General features: G+C 39.7%; 1 protein-coding gene across 1 annotated transcript in view; it reads right to left on the bottom strand.

Annotated features, from left to right (window-relative positions):
* Positions 1 to 1,292: 1,292 nt before the first annotated feature.
* Positions 1,293 to 27,894, bottom strand: part of ubr3 (ubiquitin protein ligase E3 component n-recognin 3) — a gene marked incomplete at its 5' end in the record, with an annotated part of 44,123 nt that continues 17,521 nt past the window's right edge. Inside the window, 16 exons of the mRNA XM_083908795.1 lie at positions 1,293 to 3,223; positions 5,091 to 5,230; positions 5,322 to 5,531; positions 7,066 to 7,245; positions 7,348 to 7,473; positions 7,638 to 7,748; positions 10,093 to 10,217; positions 11,430 to 11,530; positions 14,057 to 14,162; positions 17,800 to 17,885; positions 22,986 to 23,122; positions 23,629 to 23,829; positions 24,059 to 24,169; positions 24,706 to 24,839; positions 24,933 to 25,082; positions 26,868 to 26,956. Of these exons, the coding sequence (XP_083764921.1) occupies positions 3,106 to 3,223; positions 5,091 to 5,230; positions 5,322 to 5,531; positions 7,066 to 7,245; positions 7,348 to 7,473; positions 7,638 to 7,748; positions 10,093 to 10,217; positions 11,430 to 11,530; positions 14,057 to 14,162; positions 17,800 to 17,885; positions 22,986 to 23,122; positions 23,629 to 23,829; positions 24,059 to 24,169; positions 24,706 to 24,839; positions 24,933 to 25,082; positions 26,868 to 26,956 (2,125 nt within the window). The 3' untranslated portion in view covers positions 1,293 to 3,105. The remainder of the gene's footprint in view (positions 3,224 to 5,090; positions 5,231 to 5,321; positions 5,532 to 7,065; positions 7,246 to 7,347; positions 7,474 to 7,637; positions 7,749 to 10,092; positions 10,218 to 11,429; positions 11,531 to 14,056; positions 14,163 to 17,799; positions 17,886 to 22,985; positions 23,123 to 23,628; positions 23,830 to 24,058; positions 24,170 to 24,705; positions 24,840 to 24,932; positions 25,083 to 26,867; positions 26,957 to 27,894) is intronic.

The raw sequence follows: 27,894 nt of genomic DNA, 5'->3' as shown, positions 1-27,894 counted from the left end.
TTAATCAAATATTAAAATAAACAAATATTTTAGTAGCCAATAAACAATAATCATAATACAGAATATTTGAAATGTACTGCAATATATGAAATAAATCTATGGAATCTATGGAACTGTTAAAGAAGAAAATATTGTTGTATAACTTGTAACTTGTATAACTTTTTGTCCCCAAAACATGCCACAGTTATGCTCAGCCAATAAACCTCTCAGACATGTGACTGTTAATCATCATCATATAAAAAGATGATTTGCATGTTTAATTAAATGCCAAACAGACGTTTATCTTACCAATAAACACCACTTCATCAAGTGTTTCACAATGTGAAATAATTGAAGACATTTGGCACCAGAATCTGATCAAAACCAAAAGCTTATTTTCTGTTAACAGTTAAAGGAAGCTTACCTCGTCTTTGTTGGCCCTGTCTCTCCATTTCTAAAATCTGCAACACAGGGCAAACAGCTGATCACTGCCGAATAAGACACTTTCACATTAATCTCACTAAACTGCCGTTAACACACAACTCACCGTCCATGGCAACATGTCCGAACTGATTTCCTCCACCGTTTTACTCTGCGAGGAGTTGAATTATTCACATCGCAGACACCCGAGCATGTTGTCCAGAGAGCCGGAAGCTGTGATCTTACCTTTTTTTTTCACCTTATACAGAGATGCTTTTCACGCTCTGCATGACACAGACCTGGGACGAGGAGGAGGAAATGACCACAGCATCACCTCGAACACAAAGCTCAGGGGGAGAATTCTCCCACTGCTTTGGTGGATTGAAGACTGGTTTTCTTTCTGTGTAATCGGCTGAAAATCAGGGGCTTTGTGCAGCCACTGGTGATTATTATGTTTACTGGGCCTCCATTGTTTATAAAATGTTGACACAGTTACACCGGGAAAATAACAAAATCAGTCACATACAGATAAAATGATTAGTTGGATAAAGTTGAACAGCACTTTAAAGGTGTAGCTCAGGTATTTTGCGATACCTTTACAGTAGACGGCATTTTTAGCACACTGCCTGTCAGAGAGGGGAAACAGGAGAAAGGATTACATACAATCTATTATGCATTGTTTTCATGTCAATGGAGGCTGCAAACGAAATATGTTGTGGTTAATAACTTTTTAAGGATTTCATACCATTTTTGGGGGAAATTAAACAGTACATGTTTTCCATTTCTCAGTGTTAGAGCTCACAGACGGCGACAATGCTATGATCCACAAACAAAACAAATCTGCCAAAATGGGGGAGAGGGGAAAAAAGTCACACAAATCAGTGTGTTTATATTTTATTCACATATGTTACATTTTGCATTAAATGTCCAAGTCACACTTTCTGGTCAAACTCAGAAAGTTTGAGTCAGCACCTACAGTAATATACTGTATTCTCTTCATTCGTACAGGAGAACACACTTTCAGTTACAATTTACCCCCCCCGTTACTCGTTGGCTATTCGGTTGCGGTCATTTACAAAGTGGGTACTGCAAAAAGAAAGAGGAGAGGAAACAACTCAGTAAACAGAAGAGCAGCATGCATGAATTCCAGAAGAAGTGTTTCAAGTGTTAGCTCATTCCTTAAAAATTCCTTGATGACACATGATGTGTGGCCCAGCATTTAAAAAAAAAACAGGGATTTGATCATCACTCCAAAAAAAAACATAAAATAAAAAAGAAATTCTGCAGGCACAACTGGATACATTTCCTCTCCTCCTGGAAAACAAAAATATGATCATGTGAAAAAAGTAGCTAAGACACTTAAATAATGGTGGCGTAAAGGTTGCCATGCACAGTGTATAAGAGATACTCAAGTTTGATAATGTTGTAATGTTGGAATGCAACTATCAATCACAACTATGATGCATGACAAAGGGATAGTCATCACAAAGAATGTTCTGTGCTGCAGAACCGACTGGACGACGAAAAGCATTAAAGGAGGTTTTTTTCCCCGACAGCACAGAAAAAAAGAGTATTGACGTTTTTGTTAGGGGATTTCAGCAACTTTTTTCTTTCCTTTTTTTTTAAAAAGAAAATGTTGACAGAACCAATGTTTCATCTTACATCGTGGGTTCAGCTTTGCTAGTGCAGCAGACCTCCAAATCTGTGCAGGGAAATATGAGATTTCAATTCATGATAATGTGGAACAGTGAGCGTCAGACTGGACTTGAGTGTTGGCGTTAAGAGTTTCTTCTTCTTCAAAACCAACCAGACACAAAAAGTGCAGCTTGGGCTGGACTACAAGAAGCATAGCAAGCATCATGAGGTGACCACATTCTTCCTTAGACATAAAGTTTGAGTCAAAGTTCCCAGCCATGATCTACTGTAAACTCAAACCACAACCTTAGAAAAAAAAAAAAAAAAAAAAAAATCTTCACAAAAGTTAAAACTATTTGAACAATGAGCAGCAGCATTTATTTAAATATCTAAAACTAATTTTAAACAGCAAAAAAAAAACAAGAAGAAAAAAAATTCCTGAGGATGGATTGCAACTAGACCCATAAAAAGAGCCTTTTGCTTGTTTGCAAAAAACTCCAGGTGTGTTTAAATGGGTGGACTTGTCCTACCAAGAATCACATGTCCGCAGACCGAGTGCTCATTGCAATAACATCGCTACACTCATCAGGAGCTTCAAACTCATGCCAGCACAGCAGAGCACATTTTCATAAATAAAGGGGGGTATGCATTAATATCAATACATTTTGCAAAAAAGTAATCAAACTTTGCACGGATGGTTAGCATTTGATGTTGTGTATATATATTTATATATTGTTGTTAACCCAAACAAAAATGAGACGCTTCAAAAGCACGAGGCAAAATTACTTAAATTTGGGGCAAAGTTGTGCTTTTAAATTTGATCGGACCAAATTCTGTTTTTTTGTTTTTTTTCCCTGTTGAAAACCACACAATAAATCGCTTAAACACACACAAGTGATTGTACACCAAACTTCACATAAACCAAGGCTGTGGCAGCAAAAACCCTCTCCGTAGGTTTGTGTTCATCACGTTGAGAGCTCCCCAAAATATTTTAGTGGAGGCAGACGGCACAAGCCACAAAAGAGATTCTTCCTCGTCTCGGGTCGCTGTTTCAATGGACTTTAGAAGATCTTAGAGTCCATTATAGTGAGGCCCCCAACGCTTATTGATGTGGTCAAAGGTGTGTGAAACCCACTGTTGCTCCAACACTCGATACCGCTCTTCACATAAGAAGAGAGGTTTGCCACGGCTGGAAAGAGCCAGGGAGGAAAAGAGGAGTGAGTGCTGTGTTTTTCACTGCAATAAACAGGTATTTAAAAAATAAAAAGCTGTTCCAAAGTCTACCAGACAGATACCAAGAGGGCTTAGATCATGCTGTCAGTGAGTATGATAAACAGCATAATTATGCAAAATACATAGATCTACACTATGTCTATGACACTTTGCCACCACCCAGTTACACCATGTCTCACCTCGGCTGTACAAGGTTTGGTTTATTTTTCCGTTACTATAGTACCTCCTCAACCTGGGCGTAGTCGTCATGGCACGGCTGCATGAAACTGCTGTGACTTGTTTTATACGCGACACACACAAACTCAGGGTTTTTGCATTGTTAGGGACCTTTTATTCCAAATAAGGAGACAGAATAATAACAAGTCCCAAAAACAGCCTGTTCCAAGCACTTCCCCGTGTTTAAGAGGCCAACCTCGACAACCGCGTAATGGCACCGTCTGTCGCTGACGTACCATAAATGGGCTATTAAACGCGGAATCCAACAAAACATACTATTAGATGTTTTACGGTGGGCCACTGTGCTTTCCCCATCGGCATTAAACCCACTGTCTGAAAATGTAATACCTATAGCAAATTTATGGTAAATTTAAGACAATTTAAGACCTTAATTACCCAGATTTTAATTTAAGACATTTTAAGACTTTTTAAGGACCTGTGGGAACCCTGGAACTCGTGACTTGCAGTGTGTTCCCTAAAATATGAAGTAGGCAGCGATGTTTATAAAGTAGACAGAACCCTATATCGCGGACGGGTGTGCAATAAAGGCACGTTCGCGATAGGGGGGTCCAGACCTAAAAAAATTGGCCAGCACTTCCCCATACACTAAGATTTTTCACCATTTCAGTCACAACATTTGTTAAACGTTTCATTTAATAAGTCCAAACCTGGAAACGGGGCCCTATTTTGTGCGGCAGCTCGGTCGCCTTTTTAGGGTTGACACTGTTGACACAATGCGTAGACATACCCATTTTTCTCTTCTTTATGAAACCAAAGAGTGATCTTTCACTATCATTTCAATCTGGAAGCCTTTTACTTGGGTGGCATAGTTCACGAGAATTGACGACTGCGCTCACCTCTCGTGCTGCGTCTCGTCAAATGACGCTTCTCAAACGAGAACACAATCATAACAAACATGGCGCCGGTTGGTGAAGAAGCCGACAAAGAAATTGTGAAAATTAACATATTTTACAGGCTATTTCGCTATTTCTCAGGCTATTTACAGCAAGGTAGGAAAAGCCTTATTGTTTAGGATAGAGTAGACAGCGGCCATCAGTTGAGTAGTGAGCGGTTCCACTTGCCACTTACACCTGCAGAACACACCGACTTGTAAAGCAGTTGTTTTCTGTGTACTGGACATTAGACGGAGTTAATTAAAAAATGTGTTGTTTTGTGAGGCTGTGATGCGCTCGTGATCGCAGCAGTCCACGAGACTCCTCTGTTAAATGTTAAGATTTTAGACTTTTCTTAAATATTGGCGATTAATGCGCGTTTTTTAAGGATCTTTAAGTCTTTTTATCTAATCTACAGTCCGGCATTGTTCAGTTTGATCGACACTCTCTGGAAATCAGTGGCCGGAAGTCTGTCAGATAGTATCGGCGAAGCAGAGCAGGTACTAAAAAAGTACTAAAAAAATCGCAATGGGGGAAAAAAATAAACATGCTGGAACTGGGTAGTGGAAAAGCAGCAATAGTTAGTCTGATAGTTTGTAAATGTACTGTAGAGAATTATGTAAAATGAAAATATACATATAAATAAATGATATATAAACGTGACAGCATAATAATATTATGTGAAATAAGGCATGCATGTGATTTCTTTCATACCGTAAATCACGGTCTTCCTCTCCATGGGCATCAAGGTAAACTGAACCCCACAGGCAGAAACGATGTCCACGGATGATGATGATGACTGAGGCATTTATCAGTAGAAAGATGCCCGTAGCTGCGCCACAGTGTTGCGAGTGCTACAAATGACGGGCAACAAGTAAGTTTAGTAAAAAAAAAATATTTGCAAGATTTACAAATCCCTATGTTATGTGCCTTTGAAGAACTTACCAGAACACATTCACAAATACCCTGCTGTTTACAACACACGCCTTTGAGACAGACGAAGGCGCCACAAACAAGGCAGAGTGCAGGGTCTTTTGGCACCTTTTTGCAGGAAGTGCAGGCCTTCCTGTGATAGTACTGGAAGATGATATTGTAGTTGTCAGGGAGGTGCAAAAGGCGAGGGGCTGCCCACTGAGGATCCTGAACAAGCAAGGTCTACAAGAAACAAGAAAGAAAGTAAAGAAAGTAAGGACAATACAAGCTTTACTCTTCACCTAATTTTTTCCTCAAAGGCCTGAAATATACAACTGACTATACGTCTTACTATTTAAACAAGCTTAAGGCTCATCTGACTTATCGAGACAGATTTTTCTCAGGTTGTAATAAATAACCCTATTTTTAGAATGGCGTCAATTCAATATAAATTGACATGCAAGACAAGTATTCTCAAATGATTTCTGCAGTACTAAATCATAAGGGTGTAAGACACATGGTTATTCATGCAGAAACAACCAGACAGCAACGGCTATGGACCTTGTCAAGCAAGGCTGGAGCTAAAATTCTAAGCGTCAATAGCACTTCAGTAACATAAATCATTTACAAGGGAACAAGTTCAAAATGTGCAATTTGAATTTTTATAGTGTCCAAAGACTCACAACCCGAGGCTTTTTTTTATTATTATGCACATGCACACACACGAGATCCATTTTTTTCCCCAATAAAGTACACTCTTAATCGGAACAATAACAAAAGACTGAATTTTAACTGACGCTCTTAGTCATTTCCCTGAAGTTTCTTTGTATTCCTGCTTTTTTGAAGTTGCAAACGCCACTCAACAATCAGTTGTTATTAAGCTGATTGTCTCTTTCTGATCACTGCTGAAGAACATGATTAGAAACCTCACTGCAGGCTGATGCCTTTTTCTGCCGCATGTGTCACACACACACAACACGTTGTCTGCTTAAAAGAAGAAGCCTTCTAGCGATTCTGTTCCCATTTCCATTTTTCTTTAACAAGGCTTTTATTGTGAAACATTTGCAGGACCAGCAAATGCGTGGCTTTATATTTACAAGTCCTGGCATTTAGCTGAGTAAACAGGAGCGTTGTGTGAAGTGTGACTGTTTAAAACTTTATTATTTGTGGCAATTTTCAAAGCCAAACTCTCTCTCTGTAAAACCGAGCAGACAAAACAAATGAAATGGTCCACGACCTTCAATATAAGTACAGCTTTCTGTAGGAAACATTTTAGCTAATGTAAAGTACACTACTGTCAGGATTGCCACAGCAGATCACCTTCAGTTATCCACAAATTTAAGTAGGCAGAGATATATATATGTATATTTTTTTAAGCTGGATGTCCTTCCTGATGCAAACCTCCCATTTATCCAAGCTTTGGACTGGTACTATGAGTACACTGAACGGGTACATGGCTCGGGTCAATTCAAAAAAAGTGTCCAATTAACCCAATCAGTGTGCCTTGCTCAGAGGTTCCCCCAACCCCTGATGTGTTGGGATTCAAACCAGCAAATTACCCATTTCCTCTAGGCCAGGGGCTGTCACCACTCAACTAAAAAATACAACATGGGTCTATTCATTTTTAGATATTAAATGCAGACATCTTGGGTACTACATCTGCAGTGAAAGTTTGCCATGAAATAAATAAATAATAATAATAATAATAATAATAATAATAATAAATAATAATAAACAGAGAGAGACAATTTTTATATTGACTGTAATTAACACGTACCAATGATTGCTCAAACTGTAACTGAGAGAGCCCCGTCACCTCGGTGGCCCACTGTGACACCAAGTCAAAGGCGCTGACTGTCCACTCCAGACACGAGGCACTATGCACAGTGTTGGAAGGCTGCGTGGTCGAGGGCAATAGCCCCAAACACACGGCCAAGCATGAGAACTCCTCCTCCTCCTGACAACACAAAAACAACCAAAGAGCTGGTGAGTTCATACCATGTCAAGATTTGAGAAGGGGGTAGTTTGAGGTCGACAGATATTTCTGTTATGAACATACCAAGCAGCCAGTGAGATTATCTCCATAGAGGTGATGCTGCAGGAGGCAGGAGAGGCGAAGAAAAGGCAGGCAGAACTGCTGGAGGCTGAACTCGATAGACTGTGGGGACCACACACTTGAGCTCAGCTGGGCAGGGAAACAAGAGCGGTGATTAATCAATAACCAACAAACAGCTCGATGGCAATACTGTGATGAACATCTCTCCTGGAGATTAGCAGAGATACTAGACCACCATTTCTCAGGACAGAGAGAGCGAGAGGGTGTGCTTTACAGTGATATTAGTGTCTCACCATTGAAGTTTCTTCTTCAGTGTTCACCTTGTAGATGCTTTTGTTCTTGGAGAGCTCACTGGTGGCGTGACTGAGCAGCACTTCGAAAGACTTCTCAGCATTTGCAGCATTCTGTAGCAGAAAAATCAAAAAGCACAATTTCAAAAATATTCTAAACTAATAAAGCCATCACAAATACAGGTTAAATTTGCACAAACCTAAATGTTGTCTTCATAGATTAGAGAGAAGACAGTGAATCACCATCAGGCTAAACAGACAGATGACAGAACACTTTTGTTTTCCCTCCAGGGTCTGGTGTGCATTCATTGACACATTTTCTAACAGGTGTTTGATCTGATTTACATGAATCGTGTTTCTCCAGTCATTTATTCACTCTCTATTTTGTCAGACCCATAGCATATCTGACTGAGATCATGTATGACAGCCTGTAGGCCTTCAGAAGTTGTTCAAACGATCAAGCTGCCCTTTACTAAAAGGACAAAAAACGGTCAAGATGGAATGATCAATCTCCTGTCAGTTTTCAAGTACAAGATCATATATCAGAACACTACATGTGTGACTTCCAGGTCCTCATCAAGTACCACATGTGATTCACAATGACTAAAGAAAGCAATTATTTCCATACCATATAACATCAGTGGGAGAGACATGGCTGAATGTGTGCTCTGATAAAAAGTCAACTGGTCTGGCTGGCATTTTATAAAGAGGAAAAACTGCAGGCATTTATCAAGCTGAAGGTAACAGAATATAAAACAGCAGTCTTATCTCGCCTGCTGTCCTTTGTCAAAGATTTATTGGGGAGGAATTTGAAATCTGGGGATTTCTTTCCTCTGCGCTCTAGAGCTTTAGTCAGGCTGTATCTAAATTTAATTACAGTAATGTTTTATCAAATATGAATGCCGCTCTCCTTGTGGATTTGAAATCCATCTTAATGGCAGCCTGTGAATGCCTGCACTACTGTTCATCATAGTGTAATAGGAAGATACGAATCCCTACCTCCATTATGGATGGACTCACCCCCACAGAGGGGGGAGGTTTCAGTGATTTGTCTTTTGACTTTTAAGCCAGTCACTCTCTAATACCGATTTAATAGACTGAGGACAAATAGGCAATTAATGCAGCGCTCTCCAGCAATCACACTTTCCCAGATAATTAAGATCGATACAGTCGATGATGGAAAGCATATAAATGAAATCAGAAAGGGCTTAATTCATCTCAATACCAAGTCACAAACAATGATTTAATGCAGTCAGGGACCAACTGTGCTTCCAGGGAACAATTAAATGAAACAACAGGTTCAGCAAGCAGCATATACAAGTGTTCATTTAACACCTTCGGAGCATATTCCCAGGTAGGACTGAAATACAAAAATCGAATTGTTTTTCCTTACACAATTGTTTCAGAAGGGCTGAAAGGTTTTATGTTTCAAGTGATGGGATTTTTCTATCTTAACACTCTAAGGGCGCTTTCACACCTATAGTTCGATTGCTTTGGTCCGCACCAGTCAGAAACATGTTACAATGTAGCAAACAGACGTGGGTACGGTTTGCTTTCACATAATATGTGAAATATTATGCAGAGTTCTAAACGAACCAAAATAGACCGCGAAGATCATCGACACCAGGACCAGACTGACCCCCGCCATCACCGGAGCTGATCGCTGGCTCACTGAATATGGCTGGCTCGCAAGGCAGCTTCAATCCCCACGCGCCCGGTGCTGACGTTCCTCACCGCTGACGTGCCCGGTGTAAATTTGGAGTAATCCCGTATCTCATCTCATATCCATAATGCATTTAACTAGACCGTTTCGTCCCATTTGGTTTGGTTGCTTTCAGACCAGAGGAACCGTACTAAAGTAGAGCAGATAAAGCGTTCCGAGACCTACACCGGTTGATTTGGTGCGCACCAAAGTACCGAGATTACATTCACACCAACGAAAAGCAAACCGAACCAAGGGACCAAACACGTTTGGTGAGCACCAAATGATGTAGGTTTGAAAGCACCCTAAGGATCTTTCTAGGGACGACATAGGACCAGGTAGGATTTCCCACTCCAAATAACGTTTCCATGATCAACGAACAACAAGGTGAATGACAAGTCTTTTAATACCCGAGCAGGGCTGTATTGCCAATTCTGGCGCACTATGGAAATTCCGATTTTGGGATACTTAACCGAGGGCTGTTACTGTTGGACTAGTAAGTGTAAAATGTTGGCTAGTCATCGATATCTAGTGTTTGAGCTTGCTATGTGTCAGAAGTCATCTTGTCATCTATGTATGATATTTGTATAACATGCTATAACATAGGCTCTTGTACCTGATCTGAAGACATTATTTTTTGTGCATTAGATATCCTGCTTCAGAGTTCACCAGTATCGTTGGCTTGTAAACTAACACGTTACCGCCACATATATTTTACGAAAGTTGTCGTAAACATCGTGATACTTTAATTCCTACCTTCTTGAGTGCTCCAGACGTGCTCCAGGCCTGCCGTTCCTCTGGGCTGAACTTGGCTGACAGAGCAGCGAGGGCCTGAGTGAACTGCAGGTTGAACAGCATCCTCACCACACAGGTAAAGTGTTCTGCAAAGAAAGAGATGGTGAGAGAGTAGCAGTAAAAAAAAAAGGGAAAAAAAGTGCAAGATGAGTGATGTTCGCAGTCGGTTAATGTGTTTGGTTCCTCAGCCCTGCATTAAGAGCTTGGCTGAACAGTGTGCAGGCTAATCAGCAGATCTGTTCAGGTGGAAAATGTAGCCTGAAAGATATTGTGCGTTTGGTTCTGAAAAGAGTGATTTGTTTCCTGCCAAGGCAAAGTGTTACTGACAGTTGACACACAACAACAACAAAGCAGTCAAATTAAAACAGGAGACAATTCTTTTTCAGACCCCCTTTTTTTCCTTTTTCTTCTGAAGGGAATGAAGAGTCTCAATCAGTTTTTCACAGATGCACCTTAGGAAAGACATCTAGAAAAATGTATCAAGAATATTTTCATTAAACTTACTTGGAAACAATAACATTACTCTATATTTTATGTTAGGAGACCATTACCAACCGAGGGAAAAACGTTTAAGTTATAAATTGCAGTCCCCCACCTTTGGCTTTGGCCAAAGAATCTTCATGGAAGAACTCTTTCTTACAGGATAGAATTTACAAAATGGTAGACCAGAATCTTGGCACTGGTGGAAAAGATGTAATCATCCTATCATAAGTTTATGGTCTATTTCATATACGTCTTATTGTTTAGTGTAATTTACTTACTCGCTTAATGAGAGCAAACTGTTTTGTTTTGCAATGATTTAGCTTTTTGTGATTATTTTATTTATTATACACCCTGTACCTGTAATGACACAACTTATAAGAGCCATGAGCGATTTCAAAAATCTAAAGCAACTCTTTGTAATAAATAGAGTCTTAAATAGAAGTCCATGGCAATGGTCAACTTAATGCAATCATCAAAGAAATGACCCGCGTCCTGCAACAATGTGACTGCAGTGTGTTAGGCCAGGTCTTTAGGGAGCTCTCCACCCCCCACTCCATCTCACGCTTGGTTGTAAAGGGCAAAGATGGAGGGCACACGAAGGAAAGTGTAACCCTCCCATCACCAGGGTCATGTCTTTCTGAACCATCACAGCTTAACAGCAACAACAGGAGCATAGATAAGAGATGTGAAATGCTTCTTTCTTGCACTCAGCACTGATTACTACTGATAATGGAGTTGTCCTTGTGGAGGAGCCACTGAACAACCTGCTCCCTGATCTCTTGCAGTGTCAGGACACAGACAGAGGAACTCTTTACCTTTCCGCAGAGGCTGTGGCATCGTTAGCACAAAGATGATCAGGAGGGACGGGACGTCTCGAAACAGCATGGGCACCTCGGGTCTCTCTTCATCAAAGCTACTGCAAACCAAGCAAAAGACCATTTTAGTACCAATAAATACATTTTAAGTTAAAAGAAAAAGAAAAAAATCACATTTATTCATTGGCTAAAATGTTACATCCATTCATTTTAATGAATGTAAATACTGACTGTATTACTTTTATATACATTTAAGCAATCCGACTTACATTGAAGGACATTGCTTACACACTGACTGCATGTCAGTTTTATATCAGGTAAATGTAACTGCAATTTAATATTTTGGTTTTATGTCTGAATGAATGCCCAGGGTGAATTTGAATGGGAGTAACAACAAACAGAATGTTGTACATACAGCACATCAAATTGACAAGAACCTCAATAAATTGCACCTTTGAATATCACATCTATGATCCCCATCATCGGGTTTCATTCTCAAATAAAAACTAAAACATTTTTTAAAAACGTTTTGCTCCTTCACGGTGGTCAAAGTCGAGACCAAATAAGTTAATATGCAGATAAAGACATCAGAGGACATCAGCTGAGTAAGCAGTCTCTAATCTGTCCTGAGGACGGACTGCGTTCATGCTGGCTACCACCTCAAAGTCTGTTTTTTTGTGATCAGATCTGTAGATGCTTTAAGGACTCATTGGGTGCGTTTAGACTCTGTCCAGACACAGGATGGATGTTAATACCAGGTCTGAATGGGGTCACATTGTGTCACACTTAACAGCAGCAGTCACTCTCTAATAAATGACGAACTTGATAAAACCTTTCAGTGAATTTACTATAACTACCAGAGGTATGTGCGCCTCTCGTCAACCAAGGTCGTTTAAAGCGTTAACCACAGCACATTTTTAAAATCTCTGCAAACATCACTGCATTTATCATGCTTATACATCCAGTTTATACATTTTATGTCACCTACACCAAGCAGTCAATCAGATCACTCATGTTTTAGTGTCTTTTTCCCCAACTGCATGCCAGAACATGCCATTTTACACACAGATAATTTCTGGTGACATTTGTATTTGCAGCACTTAATTCAACAACCTTTCCCTCCCTGTTAGTGCTGTAAGACAGCCTTTACACCTGTTACGACTCAAGTGCTCATAGCCATACAATATTCTCAGAGGAGCCATTTGGAGTTTAAAAATACTTTGTCAGGGTTTGAGGAGGGACACTGTCATTGACGCCCTAAGGCAGTCGACCTAATTCAGCCTAGTTAAATAGTACAAAGAGCGATGTCTCTACATGCTGCGTATGTGTATAACGCGGCTTTCACCTTTCCTGTAAAAGCACAAATGACCAAAGAGGAATGCACTTAGACGTTATAACTTGTGAGTATAGTTTATATGCATTAGTCTTAGCAGGTTTGAAAGCTCTGTTTTCTATGGCTTTTCTGCCACGCACCGTATAATTAACTAGTGAGTGCTCTGGTAATGCAAGGTATTATACTTTAAGTGCATTTCCTCTCATTGAAAACCCCCCCGAGGCCTTTCAAGAGTAGAGTGGAGATTGGAGCCTCGTTGAATTGTCGAGGCACACAATATGAATATGCAACAGGGGCTTAAGTAAAGAATATAAGGAGTGGGTCTTTTCGAGACATGCATTTGTTAAGCAAATGTATATGGCATAACTAAACACACAGCAAAACCTTTTGCTCTGATGCATTTAAAAAAAAGCCTTTTGTCAAACACTGCTGGTTTGACCTAAAGTACTGTGCAGAAATCAGCAATAGCAATGCTGTAACGACAATAGAGGATAAGTATTTCTATTTCACTTTACTGGAACACATCCAGAAAATATGCATGAAAAAAAAGGAGAAAAAAAACATCCTCTACAGGTGTCTATTTGTATTGAGTGTGATCTACCCTTACACTTGAACAATAACACAGCTCTGTTAATACTGGAGTGGAACCTTAATTAATGTTACTGGTAAACCCTGTGTTTGTCCTACTATTTCATTTAAAACAAACATCTAGAAACCAGGTTTTTTCAAGACATGCTTGAGCATTACATGCACATGTTGCATGAGTCAAACTCATTGACAGCTTGCTAATATATAGGACCAGCTTTAAGTCGCATCACTTCATTCCAAATGCCAATGATCACAGAATTTGACAGACAGAAAAAAACAACAGAGCTGGTGGTGCCGTGAAACTTTAGCACAATACTGTATGGTTTTAAACATCAAGACCTACACTGGTGTCCTGTAATGACAAGCTGGTATGGTGTTGATGTGGTGTTCTATTCAGAGAATTTGACAGGGTGCTTTTGCTTTCTGTGGAGTGCCCGGAAATTTGCCAGATGCAGCAATTATCAGTATCTATGGAAACCAAGCATGGTCTCTTTTCTGTTTTTAGCTTGTCTTTGTGAGGAGGAAACACTGTTTGAGGGCAGGAGGGAAAAAGCGGGCATTTAAGAGAGGACAAAGGGGTTCTTTGATTGCTTGTTTATGAGCGGGGGGGAAAAGGTGGGGAGGGAAGGTAAAGACTGGAGAGTATGTGCAGTGTATGGACAGACATATAGATGTAATGTTAGGTACTCAAGGGAGAACAACTCACTCCGCCTCTTTGCTTTGTGTAATCTGAGTCAGCTTAGTCCAAGGGTTATAGGCTGAATCAATGCTGTACAGACGCATGTGCATGGCCAGCACATGGAACAGCTGATCTGAAAGAGGCAAAAAAAACAAAAGACATCATTGTTATTTTCAAAATAGCTTTGAGAGGCACACAATTGCTGTTGTTACATCAGTGTTCTGTTTATGCCCAGTGCCCATTGTTGCACCTCACCAGCAACCAGTGTATATCAGTGGATGAAAGCAGTTGACTTGAACTGACTGTAGGCTAATGGTCTGATGGAGATAAAACCAGGCCACGCCAGGTGGATATATACGAGTGTTTGATCGCCTCGAGCAAGTGTTCGGTCAGGTCACACCTGTTCGCTGTGAAACGAATGGAACATGAAGCCCCCTGTGCACACGCAATCTCTCGTGTACACACTTGCTTTTAATAGCAGGACTAGCGAGTCTTTGTCCAGAGCAAGTCTTTTATAAGTACCATTAATAATGGCATTATGGATGACCTCAACATGGATTAAAGGCATGGAGTGGTCCTCGTCATTTTAGATGTTTAATAATTAACTCCAAAGTTCTTCATAATCCAGAAATAATAATTTCGACTGTGAACTGAATCCAAATCCTCTTAAAATCCACAAATTGAAACTTGCATACAAGCAACAGATTTGAATCTCACACGAAGCATATTTGAAATCAGTGCCATAAAACCAATCAGGTCTGAAAAAAACAATATTTTGTTCGCCTACACATTTTCCTAAGAGCAACACTAATCCCTTTTGATTTACTTTTACAGGGAATTAGGATACAGTAATGCAGCAAAGTGCTTCCAATAATCAGATCTGCAATTTGACTTGTATGAGAACTATCAATATTTAGAGCAACACTGCCCTCCACAGGTAAACATGGGCATAGCATTAAGAACGAGTTCTTGAATCATTGGTTACATCCCATTTGTCATCACTATATCTTCTTTCCTTTCCCAGGTAGCAAGGAAGAGGACAGGTAAAGGTAAATGAGAAATAGATGAGGGGTGAATAATACCACAGCAATAACTTCCTGCCACTGTCATTATGAGAACCAACATGTATACAGATAAAGAAGACTGATTACAAGCTTAAGGTCCGTAATCTCATCTTAGTTGTTTGTCATGTCGTGGTTATTTAAAGGGAAAATGTATTTTATTGTGGGATGATAATAACATTTACTTCAGTTTAATTGTGAAGAACATTGTGTGGTGAGAATACTCTCTAAAAGGTTGCAGTCAGTCCGCCCCTAACAACATCGCCACAAATCTAAGAATAAAACATGGAATTCTGCCTCCAACATTACTGAGACAATAGGGCACAAGAAAAAAGAAGAGACTGTGAAACAAGAGAAGAAGAAGCATTCCCTGGGTAATGGGACGTGTCCTTTGTGCCAGTCTGTTAACTGCGAGATGAGTCAAAGCCATGAAGCTTCACCAGCAAATGGCTGTACTCGGGAGGACGACTTGCATGGTTTCTGAAAGCCAGTGCTGATAACAATTCTTTATTTGCTCTGATCCAACTTAATGGACAACCTGCTTGCATGAAGGCAGCTCTCACTTTGGTTTATAGATGTATGATAATCAGTTTCCAGGAATGTGGTTTCCCGTATCGCAATTCAGAGACGAATGTGCCCCATTTATATTTCCATACCACCAACATCTGTATTCATGTTGCATACATAATCTCAATATAGTGTTCACATCAGACTTTATGGTGTACAGCTTTCATGGCAGACTGGACAATTCTTGATTATGATCAAAAATTGGTTCACACCTGAAACAAAAAAAAAAAATGTGGTGAGCCAGCTAACCAGACTACTGTCAACACTCGCCGAATTCTGCAAGTCTGCCAACAGAGGTCAAACTGATTTGCCTTTCTGCTCCCTGTGCAGCAGCAGACACACAATCTCCAAGATTCATTCACATATTTGCAGTTAAATAAACCCAAGGACATGATATTTGGAGGCTGGACTCAAAGGCTGATTTAACGTATTTCAGTGGAACTGTAGGCAGCTTGGTCTCTGTGGTCCATCATATCCTCATCAGCTGAACAGAAGAAGTGAATAGTGGGGAAACGGGCTTAGGAACCCCATGGGCTCTCACAGTTAGGACACGTCTGCCGTTTTCCTTCAGATCCATTTCCCTCAAGAAGAACGAACACTAATGTACTGCAACTGAGTAAATTTGGCTGTCAGCACGACTACATGGCTAATGTAGCTCGTAAATGGCAAACGTCTGGTGTGAAAACTCTTTTCAGCCACTCAAGGATGACAGGCCATTTCACTGCAGCCAAAACTTTGACAGAATAATTAAACAAATCAAAAATGGGATGTGATGAGAGCAACAAACTACTCTGACACCCTATATGTAGAAGGGATGGGTGTGGATATTTGATTATTTGATTTTGTTGGACTATTTAAAAAAAAAAAAGAAAAAAAAAAGTTGATTAGTTAGTGCGTCAATTTGTGAGTATATTAAAAAGGTACATTATCAAAATAACTGATGATTCAATCTCTTTATCTTCCTGGTCATGTGGTGTAGCTTTGGTTTGAATCTATCTAGTTCAGAGTGCTTCAGGATGTATTGAGTCATTGTTGGTTTACATTTTTAATTCACCTTTAAACCTGTGGCATCGTAAAAGTCAAAGCAACGTTCACGTCAAAAACACCAGGATGTCCCTACTAGAGCTGCAACTAATGGTTATTTTTGTAATCGATTAATCTGTCAATTATTTTCTCGATTAATCGTTTGGTCCATCAAATGTTAAAATACGTTGATCAGTATTTCCAGGTTCGTCGAACCTGGAAATGACGACGTTCTCGAAAGTCTTTGTTTTGTCCACAAACCAAAATGATTCAGTTTTAACAATTTCTTTGTTATGTGGAGCAAAGAAACGAAGAAAATATTCACATTTAAGAAGCTAAAACAATCAGAAATCTTGTTCTAATAATGAAAATAGCTACAAACCGATTAATCGATTATCAAAATAGTTGACGATTAATTTAGTAATCGTTTAATAATCTATAAATCAATGGTTTCAGCTCTAGTCCCTACGACATTATTGTATAAACCCGACAAGAAATAATAGCCTGCTAATACACAGTGACTGCCAATGAGCATTCCTTAAAATGCCCGTTAAATAACTTTCATAAACAGTTGAACAATTAATCAAAAGAGTAGATTGAGATCAGTTATTAATATAATAAATGTCGGTGGTGCTTTCTCTTTCAAGGTTCAGCTGAGATCAGTTTTCATCATTTGTGACACAGTCAACCAAAACAGCGCATGACCCATTTGTCTGCTTCATTTACCCTGACGGCTCCCAACAGCCCAGCAGCTCACCTGCCTGCCATTACTAAACACCCCTTAATGTTTTTTTTCTCCTTTTTTCCTCTTTGAATGGTTCATTGCTGAAACATGAAGAATGGCTTTGGTTACAAGTCAGACACATCTGCACCAACACATGGTATAACCTTTCACTACTGTATTCTATTGTAAACTTAGATTTCTAATGTAATCATGTGTGTTTTCAAAGGGATACAGGATCTATTAACACATATTGTGAATACATAAATGCTAAGTCATAGGCACTCCAATTGATACACAATATCGGATTTGGTATAGTAGAAATAAGTGGACTTGTATTTCACGAGAAAAATGAAAGAAGATGGAAGCTCTGAGGAGGTCTGTGAGCGAGTACTTACTGAGACATGAGCGTTTGGCTGCTGCACTGGCTCCTCCAGAACACAAGTTTCCACCCCGATGCACAAGCTCCAACTCCAGGTTGGTCCTGAGGAGACAGAGTGTGAGCTTTAGTACAAAGCAGGTACACTTATAAAAAAAAAAAATGCTACTGTATTGTGGCAGATTGTGTAACGCCTGCAAAAATGTCACAATTTCACATTGTTGCTCACTGAATCAATTTACACCCTTACAGCATTTATCCATCCATTTTTTACTGCATTATCCTCCATGAGACAATCACAGTACATCAAGTAATTCTGCTTTTCTTCTTAAAGGTGCATTATGTAATAAATCTAAAGCAACTGGCCATAAAATCCTCTTAATGTCACAGAGACTGAGGAATAATTTTCATATCACAAACTGAACTCACCAACAACAAGAGTATAGCCAAAATATTTGCATAAAAAAAAAATCATCTTTTGCAGACTGCAAATCATGTTTATGTTTTTAAATCATGTTTTGGCATGTGGCGCCACCTACCAATCATTGCAGTCATTAGTCTCAGCTGCCGAGCAACCACGGGTTGCCAGTTACGTCAGAAAACGAAACCTAAAAGACCTCGGTATTTTGAATTTGAATGTAGTAACCGTTTTTGACCACATTCTTACAAATGGCACCTTTAAGTATTTACTATGTGTTTTTAATTTTGTGATAATGTGTAACCAAGCACACAGAAATGTATGTTAAATATGCATTACGTCTACAACAAACTTATCTACCACACTGCAGGTCTGGTCTCCCTAGCGTACTCGAGGGACGACCCCGACTTCTGCCTTATTCAAAAGTATTGCTTAGTCATCACTCGCATCCTTGTCACAGCAATTTTAAACTAGCTTTACCATAATGTGTGGCACCTTAGAAACACACAGCATTATGCACAGTACATATTACATTTTACCTACATATTTATGAACCATGGACTAAATCATCAGCCAATGTGTGGGACTACTGACCAAAGGACAGCAGCTATTAAATTAAATATACATATTTGCATCACATGTATAGAATATGTGAGAAAGTTAGAAAATATAATAGTTTCTAGTTTATATAACTAGAATACATTTGTGAGGTATGAACAGGGGAAATGTGGCTTGGGTATTTTTTAACAAATAGTTTATCTTTAAAGTTTAACATGATGGGTAACAACCACTGTACCACAAATGCTACTTCTAGTCTGGGGTTGTGATATTGGGCAGTGAATAATATAACTGCTAGCACAAAGGTAACATGGGACGTTTCATTGATACAATAAGTCACATACTGTGTATTTGGAGTGTCCTTCTAAAACTGGCATGAATAAAGGAGCTGGATATTCAAGAGTGCAGGTGTGGATGCTGGTGTCAATGGCCAAGTATCATCAAATTCAGCTTTTGGTTACGTAGCCTGTCTCTTTTACTACAGTAGTTTGATCAGGAAGATGAAGGATGCATGCCCAGTCAAACCACTTGCCACTTAATGTGCCCGTTTTGTGGCAGCAGTGCCGTATCAAATAAAGGACAGCTTTCCAAGACCGATTTTGCACAAGCTGGACCATTAGCATAAAAGCTGTTCCAGCTAGAGTTCATGCATAATCTCCAATGCGTATTTCCCATGCATATCCCAAACACATTTTACTACTGAATCTTAATTCCACAACACCAACAACAGTGGGGAAAAAAAAACCTTAAACCTTGAACAAAGTACACAGATGGTGAAAACAGATAGGAATTACTAAAATAAGACTGATCTTAGCCTGTTTTCATCCTGCCACTGGCCATTTCTTTCTATGGGCTGTGAAGGTGGGGGCAAATCCTTGGGTTTGCTGGGAGAAAAAGCAATTTCACATAGATAATGCAGCCATGGTGAAGCTCCATCTGGCTTTTGCTGATAAGAGCGCCCCTGTGACAGAGGCAATTTGCGTTGTTCACTGAACTTCAGAGAGCCAACAGGCACCCATACGCACTCAGGGGATGTTTCTGTTCAGGGTGGAGAGGGCTAAGGGAACCACAGCATTGGGTGGAAAAATTGTCTCAATGGCTGTGCTCTAGAAAGGGAAGGGCAGAGGTTTTTGGGAATGGGAGTGGAGTAAGTGACCCTAGGGTGAACTGGGGGACAGGACCTGTGACAAATCTGTTGAGAAGATACAAATAGCCAACATGAGAAAAGGACCATGTCCACTTTCTTTCCCGAGACACTATTTCTGGTCCATTTTCCAGAGCAGGGTTTCTCAATCCTGGTCCTGGAAGTTTCCTTGCTCCAACACACCTGATTTAAATAAATGGGTAGTTATCAGGTTTCTGCAGTGCTTGCCGATGAGCTGACCATTTGAATCACATGTGTTGGAGCAGGGAAACATCTAAAACATGCTGTTCGGTTGGGTACAGTGCATGTTTTTTTTGCGTTTCCATTAAGAAATATAAATAACCAGCCACAACCTTTCCATTTTTGAGTATCCTTAACTTGGGTTACTATAGTAATGGTACATACAGGTTGAAGCTAGACCGATGACAGTCAACTTATTGGGCGACAGAAAAGCAACTGGTGTTTCTTCAACAATGACAATGAGCTGCTCTGTTATTGTCCGTTGTGTTGTCTGTTGTGTCACGTACAAGGTCATTGTTCCATGTCCCCGCCTTGGTACAGCGTCACGCTACATGTCCCGCTGACACGGCCATCGGGCACAGTGCACACCGCGCCTACCAAGTAAAGGTACCGTTCTCTGTCAAAACACAAGCCTGTCTGTGGGGACCAAACACGACTGCATCATGATGGAATCACAGCTTTAGATCCCTGGTCAAAATGTAACCGGGACATTGAAGATGCATCGTATAGCGAGTGTTTTACATGACAAATTCAGCCCAAGATCACCCGAGACAACTGTAAAAACCATTCAACTAATTGACTACACCAGCATATGAAAGACCACTGGTCATTTACAGAAGGTGTGATAAATCCATACTCAGTCAGAGTTCATAAGTGGAGACACAGCAAAACTTGACGTAACTTTATTGCAGCACAAGTGGCAAAGCCGCTAATGCAGCTTAAAAAAAAACCTTTGTTTTTGAAACACTTCCAGGACCAATACAGCAACTTAATGAGAAATATGAAGAAAAGCAATCAAACACCTTCACAGATCTCTGAGCAACTTAGAAAAAAAGGAAACAAAAATCGATACCCTCACAACACATGCAACACCTGCAGTATTGAATTTCAGTTCCATTTCAAGAAGAAAAACTAGAAGTTAGAGTCTTAACTGCAGAGAGGACACTACTGTCTCTATACATGGATGATCACTGTTACTCAATAAGAGCAGCTGATCTCCAGAGTAAACCAGAAGAGCAAGTTGGCATTAACTCCACTGGTCTCTACAGTCAGTGGGGTGTGAGTGTGATGTGTGCCATCAGGCAGATGATACAGATCTCCGAAAACACAGACTTTTTACCGTCAATAATATACTGAATAAAAATTCACACATTCACAGTCGTGATACCTGTCTGGAGGCATTGTGCAATAATACAGAATGTAGATGGCTGTCTGTTGATTTGCTTATTTCTAATCTTTACAAATATTTTATACTTTAGGATATATTTTTACACCCTTTATCTTTCACACAGGAACGCGCTCAATTTTGGTGTATATGTTACAATGACAATAAAGATATTCTATTCTATAATTCGACCATGTGTGTAAAATTGTGTGAGGGGTGGAGAGGGAGGACCACCAAGGTCGAGCGCTGCAAGCACAGAGGTCAGTAGCCACACAGAATTGCTTTTAGATAACCCAAGACGACCTAGTCATTGCTCATAACTGGCAGATGTACACACACACACACGCAATACAGAACTTCAAGATGCTACAAAAAATGTCTGTCAAATTCTGTGACCATTGGCATTTGGACTGGTATGATGAGACTGAAAATTTTAAACCCTTTTTTTTATTATTATTAGTAATTGGTCACTGAGTTTAACTCGTGCAACATGTGTACGTAATGCTAAGGAAAAGGAAAGGAAACAAAGGACAATAGTGGGACAAAAACAGTTTTTACACAGTAACATTAATTAGGGTTCCACTCCAGGTTTCAAAGAGCCAGAGGCATGATAATGTTCCAGTGTAAGGGTAGGGTCACACTTAATAGTGATTGAGAAATAATTATACTGTATGGTCATTGTAGCATTGCAAAAACAACACATCTAATGATGGTCTTTGATCGCACAGTTCTGTATTTACCTGCATATCATAATTTAGTGGGGTTTTTTTGTGACTTGTCCAGGTCTTGATCGTGCCATTAGCAGGATAAATAACGAAGCCAAAATGTTTCTTTCATCAGCTGCGGGATGCAACACCTCCTGTGGTATCATGGCAACATCCAAGGCCAAATGGGATATAAAATCCCAGCTACATGCAGTGCACTTGTTCCAGGGTTAACGCCCATATTGATGCGCATAAAAATTCCTCCGCAACCAACCAAGATGCCCAACCAACATCAACAAATTCCATTCAAAGCACCGAAGCAGCAGTTCTATTCCGAGTACTTCCACCTTTCAAAATGTCTCAGACTCTCATACATTCATGTAATGAATGTTACTACCAACAGCCTCAGATTATAGGTGAGGACAGGGATGTAGATTATCTGATAAATCAAGTGCTTTTTCACCAACACAGTTTGTACCAGTTTGTGTGCTTGTAGAAAACAAGATACCTCAATAGCAGTACAGCACTGCTAACAGGCTAGAGGTATTTCCAATAATGTAAAATGATGTCAGAACATCCAGTGTGCTGGAACTTCGGTTCATGGTAGCTTTACTGACACAATCCAGCTTCGTAAAATACGCATTTACAGGAGTATAATATACTACTCGGCCAAGCTTCTATAGAATTTTCCCCAGGAGTACACCCTCCATAAAACCAATAATAGTGACAATTTGTTCTTTGAGATGCCGTACTAGGAGCTGTTGCCCTTCTGAGACAACTCCCACAAGGTGGCCATCAGTCAAAATCACTTTCTTGCTTTAATTGCACACTTCATTATAAATTACAAAATGGGAGACATAAAAAACACAACCCCAGGATGGGTTTGTAAAGTACGGAGTACAATTTAGATAATTAATTACTATTACAAGTGGCTCTATTAGCCAAGTCCCATCTAATCACACAAGTTTTCTCTTACCTTGCTACAGAGTACATGAAGAGAAAATCATTGTCAGGAGAGCCAGGGTTCTTGCCATAGTCCATGTATTTCTTCTGAGTGGTGTTCTTGATGTCCTTGATAACCAACTCCATCTCTTTACTTAAGTTGGACTCCGTCTTTAAATAATAAGAACAAAATATCATCAAAATAAAACAAAGTCTGGCTTTCCTATGATACATCAAGTTTTAAGACAGAGATATTTGTTTTTAGGACTTACTGTAAAAATAATTATTATAAAAATAATGCAACAAACAAGTTTTTCTGTCAAATAAAAGTAGCATAAGCCACAGAGCCAATTATGAGAACTATGCATTCGAATATAAGTGACATCATACAATCACAGATATAGATTAATTGTACCAATGGGTCTGGTAAACACCAACATTTTCAGGATAGCAGGTGTTTGATTAAACAGGAGCTAATTTCCTGAGAGAATTAACCTCCGTTACCATCTGCATCATTGGTCAACACCCCCTGTGATTTGGTGTCAGCTCATTGTACTAATTACAATCACTCTCTGTTACCACCAGCCCCTAATGAGATGACTGTGTTTAAGGCACAGCTGTGGAAGACACACAGTATGCCTTTAGTGATCAACTCCCAGTTTTACGATAAAACTTACAGGGAAAGGGCCGAGTTTGTCCTGGAGATCTTCTACTTCCTTTACCAGCACACCCGCCTTCTTGTTTGTGTGTGCATGCCAGGCTCCACCCTCTGTGCCCCGCCCGGGGCGACAGGGAAGGACGCTATTAGCAAACTGTCGACAGAGGGGACACGTGAATTCACCCTTGTCGACAGAGAAACCCTGGAGGACCTGGTCGTTCTGAAAGAGAAAAATGTATTCTTTAGTTTAAGTAAAACAAAAAAAAAGAAGACAGGTGCACAGAGAATAAAAAATATATTTAATTTCTCAGTTTTCAATAAAATGACACAATAAACACCAACCATTATCCAATTTAAGTATTTGTAATTAATTATTATTGGATTAATGTAGTCGGCAGGCAACAAAAACAGTCTCTCGAATAACTAGCTCATTATGAGATTTCTCTTACCCTCAGTGACTCCATGTATGACTTGTGGCAATCTATATGCAAAGTGTGTCCACAGGTCTGGACGTAGACGCCTCCATCCCAACCTATTGACACGGACTGCAGACAAGAACTCTGCAGAAATCAAAAGAGAATGTTCACATCAATTACAGTATGGAAATTGATCTCTAAAGCATCAACCTCTTGGACCTTTTGTGGTGCTGGTGATTCAATAGATATTGGAATAAACAACCAAACAAACTATATAACAAAGTGGAAATTAACTAGCTTACATTACTCTGTGTTTTATGAGGTAAAGAGTAAATTAAGAGTCTCATACTTGGTTATAGCCAAGTCATTGATTGTAATGAACGTTGGATTTGCCACAGTAGGTTTTCATTAGGCTTTATACTTTTAGTTTGGAGTACTTATTGTGCACTGTTATGTGCATTTTGTAACAAACAAACTTTTACTACCAGACGCAGTAAAACAAAGTATTCATTCCTTTGCTGACATGCAGGAAAACTCAGTGTCAAGCATTTCATAGAAAGGATGAGACCCGTGCTGAAGTTGTAATATTAAGCCAACAAAACCATATCCCTAATAGTGCCCTAAGCACTCTGACCTTTCTCTGGTTATAAAGCTGGCAACATTTTCTGCAATACACCCACATCTTTGAAGAATCTCTGCATCAGCGTGAGCCTGACATCGTGAGCCACTCCACACGTGTCTGCGGGGTAGATGTGCTCTTCATCGCTCGTTGGTAAATCTTTCGCTTCTTTGTTTTTGCAGCGATGCCCAAGAACTGAAAGCAAAAAACAAATTTTGCATAAAACTGTGAGGATTTATGATTGTGGCTAAAGTTTACGCAGTATTTGGGCTACAAGTTATGCAGTACCTGAAGATGCCTGCAGGAGAACGACGAGACCAATGGGACGGTCCTCAGTGGAGGGTCCACTTTGGCCACAGATCACACATTCGTAAAGAACCTCAGACTCCATCACTTCAGATGCTCCTACGTCCATGGCCGCCTCAGTGTCTGGGGGTTCTATCATAGAAAGAAGAAAAAAATGAAAACATACACAATAATAACATTTTGACAGCCAAAATGTGAAAAATCTAATCCAAATATCAATGGTGAGAGTAAGTAAGGAAGTAAATTCTACTTTTCTGTGATAGCCACAACACTGGACATTAATTACTGATGTGATATTAGCTTTAAATGTTAAGAACTGTGTTCAATTTGAGCAGCTTGTGTTGCGTAGAAATGTCAAGCCGCGTTGGAAATTGATTTATTGCTTTTTTGGAATAATATGTTCACAGGAGAGGTCACCGCGTTCCTGGGGAAATGAAAGCTGTTTGCATTAGATGTCAACAATAAAGCTTTAGCCCCAGGCCATCCCAGTACACAGAGTCACACACACACACACACACACACACACACACACACACATACTATGCAGAGCACACACACACACACACACACACACACACACACACACAATGACAAGGACACTGTCTGTTGGTGTGGAAGCGCTTTATGCTTCCCACAGCATACATTTGTGATTCCTCTTTAAACTATTGTACACATGCAGGGAAACTGAGAGCCTTTTAAAGCTAATGACGATACGCAACACTGCTCAACAAATCTAAACTGCAACAAATGATAAGCCTAATGAACAGCAAGGAAAGGTTTACAGAAATTATTATCTCTGTTTAAAATGACGTCAAACACACACACACACAGTTTCTATTATGTCTTCAGTGGTAAGTAGCTACAATGAAAACAAATGATCACTCTGCATCTCAGAGCCCTAGTTCCTTATCTAAACTGTTTTCCCAGCAGCGATCAAAGATGACATGAATTAACACAGAGGTTCTTTTTATTATAAACACAATTTGAAGTGACTTCTGTGACAAAAGCTTCCAAAAACAAGGAAGACATTTATGCAATTCTATCCCCAGAGGTATTTTGTGGAGAAGAGGGCAGAAGCCATGAGAAATACCGTCATTATTATTCGTGCTGAAATTAAAGATCACGTAGTAGGTTAAATCTTTCCGTTCGGTTTAAATTTCACATTAGTGCAGATGATGCACTGCCAAAAGTTGGCTTGCAACTAAAGTCACTGCTTCAGAAGACGTGTGCAGAGAGAGGTCAGACTACAGTCCTGCCAAAATGGTCCATCTGATCACAGCAACCATTATTCATTCGCTAACCATACTGTGTCAGAGCAGGTCCTGGAAGTCCAGCCCACTATTAGTGCTTTGATCCTTTGTGCCCTCAACCAGCAGTCACCCTCACTCCCAGAGGAACCCTCTCCTCTCAGTTTCCCCTAACAGGCCCACAGAAACCACAACTGTGGACTCAGCCCACTGTCACCTTGCCCCAGTGTAAAAGGAATAGCAGTGATAGGTTTATTTCAGCCAAGAGCATTTTTCTTTAAAAGGGCTACATTAATATGTCCTTCAAACAAAAAGTCCTCAACTTAGAGGTTTTATAAAAGGTCTTTTAACAACCAGACTGGTTGGAAAATGTAATGTGAGAAAATGTTGATTGTTGTTTCCCAAACCTTGAAATTATGATATCCTCAAATGTCTTGTTTTGTCCACAAACCAAAATGACTAATGTTAATGATTTATTTGTTATATGGTGCAAAGAACCCAGAAAATATTTAATAATATAATATTTAAGAAGTCTGTTTTAATTACTTAAAAAATAATGAATCGATTATCAAAACAGTTGACGATTAATTTAGTTATGGATTAATCGAATAATTGTTGCAGCCCAGATAAAATGAAGCAATAGTCAGTGCAAAAGCAGGCTCTTTCTTACCAACATCCATAGCCGTTTCCATGAAACTCTTCTGTCTGGAGGCAAATTCAGCAAGCAGTTTCTGCTGTCTTTCTCTAGCCCTTTGACGTCTGCAAGACAGAACCAATGAAAGGTTATCTTACAATACCTACAACAGCAAACCAGTTTTCAAACTTGAAATCAAAGCAAATGACTACTAAATGCACATGTCATATTTCAACACAAAAAAGGGGCAATTGTTAAAATAAAATGATGGGTTGAGCTCTGCTCTGCAGACTCTCAGGGTGAGACCTGACTGTAAATTAAATCCCTAATAAGAACGCATAAACAAAGGCTGACAGGAGCTTTGCAGCTCAATAATTTTCACTGATGGCTTCAGGGGTGCTGACAATCAGCCTAAGGTGTGGGCAGCAGCCTCTCAATTCTTACTGCCCTGGGTACTGCTGCCTGACTGTTGCCATGGAAACTGCTCTGTTCAAGAGAATGGGACTCAATTCTACCATTACCTTTGTGTGTGGGGTGAAGCCAACCCAAAAAGCAGGCCATTATCAAATGGTTATAGCCCATTCCATCATGATTAGAGAGGACTTGAAAACACAGACTGGTAGGGGGATTTGAAGCCAACAGCCAAAACGGCCTGACTTTGACTTGATTTGTTTTTCTGATTTGTCTTGTCAATAAATCATTGTTATACATCTTTCCAAAAAGAAGGTAAGCGAAATTTGATAAATAGCTATTTTAAATCAGCTGCTTTGGCATATATTAACAGGAGAGCATCATGATTAATTATCACATTCACCCCTTTCTCCTTAGGATATATAGAGGAAAACGGGAATGAATTCAAACTAATGGTCCTTGCACATAATAGTGGTTTACAATTTTTACAGTGTGTGCATAACAAAATTATAGATTTAAAGTTAGGGCTGGGTAGTATGACCTAAAATTCATATTGAGGTACAATTTGAAAGATCTTGCAGTCACGGTATGCATTTCAATATATTCTTGGGTACTGGTATTTGTGCACTTCACAAGACTTCTTTCTCCAGAA

This window comes from Microchirus variegatus (genome assembly GCF_963457635.1).
Source record: "Microchirus variegatus genome assembly, chromosome: 22".
In the NCBI taxonomy this organism is placed as follows: domain Eukaryota; kingdom Metazoa; phylum Chordata; class Actinopteri; order Pleuronectiformes; family Soleidae; genus Microchirus; species Microchirus variegatus.
Note: the sequence above shows the minus strand (reverse complement) of the source record. Positions and strands in the feature narration are given on the sequence as shown.